Source organism: Papaver somniferum, chromosome 9 (genome assembly GCF_003573695.1).
Source record: "Papaver somniferum cultivar HN1 chromosome 9, ASM357369v1, whole genome shotgun sequence".
Lineage (NCBI taxonomy): Eukaryota > Viridiplantae > Streptophyta > Magnoliopsida > Ranunculales > Papaveraceae > Papaver > Papaver somniferum.
In genome coordinates, this window is record NC_039366.1 from 77,924,460 (window position 1) to 77,931,716 (window position 7,257).

Below are 7,257 nucleotides of genomic sequence, written 5' to 3' on the forward strand. Positions count from 1 at the left end.
GTAGGCTTATCGTGCAAAAGTAGTTGGGATCGAAATGTGTGAAAACATTGGGAAGTGGAAGATAAATATTATCGACTCAATAAAAACGAGATCGCAAGTGTGATTGTACGTTGTCAAATGTAAATGACATTTATGTTCTCTTCACTCTTTTGGTGGTGCTGACATTTTAAGTTTCATTGCTTTATTAATCATTCTTCTAGACTTCTTGTTTTCAGTTTCATCACGCACATGGGATGACTTGTAACCATTCTACGAGGTGATGAGGTTGAGCGGCCCACCTGCGATTATTAGGATCATAATTCAATTACAAAAATGCATTCTTTCAAGAGAGTCGGTTTTACAGAACAGTAACACCCCGGTAAACATTTTTTACGACCACCAGTAAAATGTAAGAATCCAAGCCGATTTACGATAACAACAAACGTTTTTCTTGTTTGTACCGATTCAATACCGGTGAGCGGCCCTCAAATATTTCTTATCCACTTTCACCTACATGTGAAAAGTCTGGTTGGACCAGGGAGTAAATACAAATGAGAAGCGGCGATTAAATCGGTGTAAATTAGAAGAGAGAAGAGTCTGACAACATTAAATTTTTATGAACGAACACCAAAGCAAAACCACAGATTAGATTCAGAGATTGAAAAATAAATAAATAAAACCAGAAGACGAAAAACCATCCAAATTTCTTGAATCTCTCACTCTCTGCTCTGTTGGGAGGTTTGTTTTTCTTTATCGTCGTCAGCCATGGCGATCGCAGCAGCGGCTGTGGTTCTTCCTTTAGGTGTTATGTTCCTTTTCTCAGGCATCATCGTTAATATCATTCAGGTCTTATTCTCATAGATCAATTCACTCTCTTTCGTAATAATCTCGCTATTATTACTAGGTTTCTTCGTTTATTTCTAGGGATTTAAATTGATTAAAGTTTCAGTTCCTGATTCTTAATTTTCCTTAAGAATTTTGGTTTTTTCATTGTTATTGTTTTGCTTATGGGAAATGTGGTTCATCAAGTTCCAGAAATTACACATTATTATTATTGGAATTTTCCTTGATTGATCGTGCAATTTTAGATTCTAGGTTTTAATTGTTCGACTTATATAAGTTTGTGCTGAAAGTTGTAGAAAAAATTATATTGAAAGTATTATAATTTCTTTTTTCAGGCATCTTGTTTTGTTCTTGTTCGACCGATATCCAAGAGTTTGTACAGGAGAATCAACAGAGTAGTAGCAGAATTATTGTGGGTGGAGCTTGTATGGCTTGTTGATTGGTGGGCTAATGTTAAGGTGCTGTCATATTTGCTTGTCCGTTTCTCTTAATTTTTGATTTTGGAATTTTCTTTCACTTTTGGTCTCTCTCATACTTTGAGTTTAGGGTGGAAATGTTTTTTATTAAATGGAACCATGGGTTTTTGCATAACCCTAACCTGCTTAAGAGTTGAAATTTGGAACCCACATCTCTTCCTTACTCCCCTAAGCTGCCATCTTGTTTTACCCGAATACAAGCTGCAATTTTTAGGATTCAAAACCATGGCTCATATTACGCACCCAATTCACTCCGTTGATATCGGTTGTTTAGTTGAATTTGCTGATGTACTTAACATTATCATTTAGAAGTAGAGAGTTTGGTGAATTAGAAAAACAACAACCAAGCTTACAGATGCAATAAATAGGGAATAGGTTCTTTTCTTCTCTTTCTGTTAGAAAGAGTTTACCTCAGTTCTTAATGTTCTTTTTTTTTTCCGGAGAAACTGATGGATTTCTATTTGCAGATTGAATTGTATATGGATCCTGAAACTTTCCAACTAATGGGTATGCATAAAAATATTCTATCTTGAGCATTTTATTTGCTGTATGCATATGCTGATTACAATATGTTGGTATTACATCTAAAGTTGGAGAATTCTTTCAGGTAAAGAACACGCACTTCTGATAGCGAATCACAGGAGTGATATTGATTGGCTTGTCGGATGGGTTTTAGCTCAGGTTGCATATATGTTATGGTTGTTAATTGAAAATTTCATTCATAAGTTAGCATTATAGGTGCATATATGTGTACCTATGGGTGTACGTCACATGCACTTGGTTTCGCTTATCCCTTCTGATATATAGTGCTCTTAGTGTCATGTCTGACTTATTGTCACCCATTGATTGATCATCCATTCTGTTCATAACAGCGCGCAGGTTGCCTTGGTAGCGCTCTAGCTGTCATGAAGAAATCATCAAAGTTCCTTCCGGTGAGTTTTTACATGTGAGACTACTGTTGTCAAGTTCAAGCTATTGGTTGGCAGTGCATAATAATGAAACTTAATTTTGACAAGTGTGAAACTGGGGTACATATCATCAGAATCATGTATGCAAGTTTTCTTTGGTTTGCCTGTTTGGTCACGCGGGATTACAGCCTTAAAGAAGTTGTGCAATTTAATATGGAAGGCTGAAATTGAACTGACTGAAGTATTGCCTGAGAAATGACATATAATTAACTAGAGAAATAGAGCACGAGTTGCATCTGTGAATTGTATAAACTGCAAAGTGTGAATTCGCGTAAATGTTTTAGCTTCACTCATTCATTTATGCCCTTGTGGAGATAAAAAACGTGATTCGTGTGTGCAGGTCATTGGCTGGTCAATGTGGTTTTCTGAGTACCTTTTTCTGGAAAGAAGCTGGGCCAAGGATGAAAATACTCTAAAGGTTAAAATTAATATGTTAATTCATTGTCGAAAGCATGCTTTTTTTCCCCCCTGTCTACTTCTGTGCATCTCATGAGAGTTTCTTTTTCGATACTGCAGTTAGGTCTTCAGCGACTGAAGGACTTTCCTCGTCCATTCTGGTTGGCTCTTTTTGTTGAGGGAACTCGATTTACACAAGCAAAGCTCTTGGCAGCTCAAGAATATGCAACTTCACAGGGGTTGCCTGTGCCTAAAAACGTCTTAATTCCTCGTACCAAGGTCAAATATCGCTTACCTTCTTTTTTAACAGTAGAATGCATAGTTGGTTTTTAACCTCTCAATATCTTTTCTCTGTTATGGCCAGCTTTTGTATAATTTTTCCTTCGACTGCAATCTTGTTTGCTTAAGTATACCTAACTTTCTTTGATTACGTGAAACTCACAATAAGCTGTAAGCATGTCCATAAAGCAACATAGGGTCTAAAGCCCAAAATGCACAAACAAGGAACCTAGGGTAGTGCTGATGTGTCTCATTTAACTAGTCTGAATCTAAAAAAATTTATGCTATTGGTAAGAAAAGCAGAAAAGTGTTCCTTATTCCGCTTTGTTTACACCTACATAGTTTGGGCTCCTAAAGGAAGAGAGACAGTGTTAATTCATCAATAGGTGCATAATAGGTTCTTCATGCGCAAGTCATGAAATTGTAATTGTGCTTCTTAAAAGTAAGAAGTCAAATGTGGTATTTCTCATATTTTAGTTTGTGTCCTTGCTTAAATCTACTGTACCAATAGTTCCGCACTGGCATCAGATAGTTAGGTTGGATGAATTCTGTAATTATATAGGATACGGATGAAATACATATACTTCACCTCCATGGGGTTTCAAAACAACCATAGAAGCTCAAGCTCAAGGATACACTACTCAAACTCAATTGTATAGGAATATGGTTCACTTGAATGCAGCCTCCATCTGAAGTAAGGCTTGCCATTGAAGCTTTTCTGATGCATTCAGCTCATTAATCTTCCCCAGGTTAATCAAATGTAGCATAGGGATAAGGATGTATCTAAACTTGTGAAGTTTTCTAGGATTTAGAAAAGGAAATTTGATAGAATTGGTGGAATTATTACTTGCAAAGATTTTGGTCAACTTAGAAGTCAACAAAATTATAAACACTTTTTAAGTCGAGGCTACCTTTGCCCCGTTCTGTAAACGATCTAAGCTGGTATCGGTTATCACACTCGATTGCCTTGCTAATCCCGTTTTTTACCTGAGAACTTGGATGCTATAGTTTCCTTATACTTCTATAACTGGATTAATCACATTTCCTCGTATTGGGTAGTGTTATCTGCTAAATGCACTAGCCGTTTGATTGTATTTCTTATTCCTTATGTTATTGTTATGTTCCTTATGTTATTGTTATGTTCCTTATGTTGTAGATTTAACTATTTTGGTGTAGAATTTTTCTTGTGTGTGTTCGATTTATTAAATTCCGACATGAGAGCTATTGGTCATGCTTTGCTTGTTGTTGGAGGCATCCGGCTTATATCAAATAATAACAACAACAAAAAAAAAGAAAGAATTAACTTCAGGCCTTACCGAACAACAAGGAAATCAGCTGCTCCACTAGTTTATTATTGGTACTGAGCACCTCGTTCATTGTGCATGTTAAATAATATAGGAGGAGTTTTTTATTGAAAATCTGTAGTTCCATTGCTCCTGGCACTAAGCAAGACTCATTAAAACAGCACTTTGAGTTACAATCGATGTTGAAACAGAATTTTATAGTACAATTATTTTGCTATTTTTTAATTTTTTTTTTTGATATCTTCTCTCATATGATTTATCTCTGATACTATTTGCTACTGACAGGGTTTTGTTGCATCTGTAAGCAATATGCGCACCTTCGTACCAGCTATTTATGACGCAACAGTTGCCGTACCCAAAAATCAGCCCTCTCCTACAATGCTAAGACTCTTAAAGGGTCAACCTTCTGTGGTATGCATGATCTCTACAATTATTGAATAACTGGATAAGAACAAATAGTCATTTACATACTCTATATATTTGTATTTTATATCTCATCGCGCACTGTTGTGTGGTTTCAGTTGTATCTTTAGGGAGTGTCATAATTGAGGAGTATGTTACCTTTAGAACTCGCCAAACTATTTGGCTGAATTAGCTAAACAGCATTTTCAGTTTGTAGGCAGCTTCTTAGTTTTCGTGAATTTTTCTCAACTATCACTGATTTCTTCGGCAGACACACGTGCATACTTAAAATTGTGTTATGCATATTGAACTGTTTGCCCACAAATGCGTTAAGTTAATCGGTTTGGAAGGTAATTGCTTGAGAATGTTGGGATGTTTTGCCAAGTCGAGGTTAGCTATGAGAAAGAAGATAAAAACCAAATTAGAAACTTGTCATCACCAGTGAAATGATCCAGCATTTTCATAGTTTGTATCGAAGTTGTTGTTTCAAGGTTGATTTCTTCGGGCGCACACGTTCATACTTAAGTTTGTCTTTCAGCTTCGGAAACAGTATGTCTACGAGTGTAGCAAGTTAATCAGTTTGGAGGATAATTGGTATAGAATGCTGGAAACTTTGCATCTGGTCGTACACTGATTGGAAACTTTGCATTTTCATGAAAGTGGTCTTGCGCAGAGATTATATTATAGAGCAAATTAAACCTCAGTTTGAAGAGGTTGAAAGCAATGTGAATAATTTTCACGCTTAGCCTGCTGTTTAGGCATGATCTGGAATCTATTTGCTTAAGTTGTCTTTTGTAGCTAACCACTTACTTTTTGCAGATCCATGTACACATCAAGCGACATTTGATGAAAGACTTGCCTGAGACAGAGGAAGGAGTTGCACAATGGTGTAAAGATATATTTGTGGCCAAGGTAAGTCGAGTTTCCTGTTCCTCTAAATTTCCTGGGTCTTGGCACCATCTTTTCTGATTACTTTTGCTGAGCCTCTCTTCTAAGTATCACTCTTGATATATCAGGATGCTTTACTGGACAAGCATATGGCAGATGACACATTCGGTAACGAACAACTTCAAAACACCGGTCGGCCAAAGAAATCTTTATTGGTAATATTTCTAGTTTCATCAATAATATAGATAATTTATATACTTGTTGGACAGTCAGTAATTTAATAAAAGAAGGATATGAACTATACGGAAAGGATTCACAGTATCCATCTCGTGAGTGACGCATGGAGGTGATCCAAGTCTAATGACCAATAAGGGCATCCTGGTAACATTGTTATTATATCACGTGGTCAAAGTTCAACAGGTTAAAAAATATTTTTAGGACTTTCTCCCAACTGTGTAGGCCCTTACTAAAACATCTAACAGCGCATGGTCAAAGCCAGATAAATGTTTTTTCTTTTTTTCTTTTCTTTTCTTTTTTGTCTTCGGAATTGACTGCTTATTCTTCCCTCATTTGATTATGTTTCATAAACAGGTTGTTATCTCTTGGTCTAGTCTCCTTGTATTCGGGGCAATAAAGCTCTTCAAATGGTCATCATTCCTATCTTCGTGGAAAGGAATTGGATTCTCAGTTGCTGGTTTGGCAGTTGTTACACTTCTTATGCACATTTTAGTTGTCTTCTCCCAGTCAGAACGTTCCACCTCTGCTAAGGCAGCAAATGCCAGGCAAACACTAAAACAAGCACCTTCAGATACAAGCCGAGATAAACAACAGTAGCAAGCAGCCTATAAATCCCTCATTATCATTGAAATATTCCTGCGGACCTGTTTTTTTGTGCAGCCAGTTATTATCTGAAGCAATTGAAAGAAAGTCGTTATTTTGTGGATTTCTTAAACGATGATGATATAGGCAGGCCATATTTATTTGTTTTCTGCATCCTGTTCTCTTCTTTTCTCTTCAGATAGCATAATAGCAACACCAGTATGTCATTAGGTTTTTCTTTTTGTAGCAGAAAACAAATTGATTCCCTATTGTTAAAACCTAAAAGTAGGTTAATGGTGTACCAGATTTTAAAGTAGCTTATTTCTAGTGTTGTACCATTTTATCTGTAAGATTCTTGTTTCTATATTTCTTCATTCTTTCTTTTTCATTTTTGTTGAACGGTTTTTGGTTGGAGCACAAGACATTTTATCCTAACTCTTTTTTCCCCTTCCACCTGAAGTTGAGCGTTTTTGGCATTCCAGGCTGGTTGGTTTCTGTTATTGTCATGGCAGCATCGTATTATTGAGTTGGCAAGTGTTGGGTCTTAAAATTAGGTGTTTCTCATCTTTTTTACTAAGAGCACTTCTCAGAGATGATAAGCCGGACATGTATTTTATGAATGTAGAGACAATAGTACTAAAATGTTAGTTCAGGAAGGAGTCATTGAACATTGATGAAAACTAAATTATTCCATTCCATAAATCATATCAAGTACATACATCACAGTGGCATTACTCTCATCTCACTCACCATACAAAACGCTAAGTATCTAAAGACATCAGGGAAAAAAGATTTCCCAGATAATCCATCATCCATCCATAAGCAATCATAATAAAAATACCTCAACTATTCAATACAACTATATGAATCCCCCCGAAAAAATAAATAGCAAAAGAATTAGTG

General features: G+C 36.2%; 1 protein-coding gene across 1 annotated transcript; it reads left to right on the plus strand.

The window, feature by feature from the left end:
• The first annotated feature begins 545 nt into the window (after positions 1–545).
• LOC113314385 (1-acyl-sn-glycerol-3-phosphate acyltransferase PLS1-like) lies at positions 546–6,740 on the plus strand. Its single transcript, XM_026563180.1, has 11 exons — positions 546–825; positions 1,158–1,280; positions 1,766–1,805; positions 1,906–1,979; positions 2,171–2,230; positions 2,607–2,684; positions 2,783–2,941; positions 4,531–4,656; positions 5,467–5,559; positions 5,664–5,750; positions 6,127–6,740. Exons 1-11 carry the CDS (start codon positions 745–747, stop codon positions 6,367–6,369), a joined length of 1,164 nt encoding a protein of 387 aa, XP_026418965.1. The 5' UTR covers positions 546–744; the 3' UTR covers positions 6,370–6,740.
• Positions 6,741–7,257: the final 517 nt, after the last annotated feature.

Bases quoted from the DNA above. Each gene is read 5' to 3' on its own strand.
- LOC113314385 (XM_026563180.1), top strand. From the start codon at position 745: ATGGCGATCGCAGCAGCGGCTGTGGTTCTTCCTTTAGGTGTTATGTTC. The intron at 4,657-5,466 runs GTATGCATGATC...TACTTTTTGCAG, and splicing joins TAAAGGGTCAACCTTCTGTG to ATCCATGTACACATCAAGCG. The intron at 5,751-6,126 runs GTAATATTTCTA...TTTCATAAACAG, and splicing joins GGCCAAAGAAATCTTTATTG to GTTGTTATCTCTTGGTCTAG.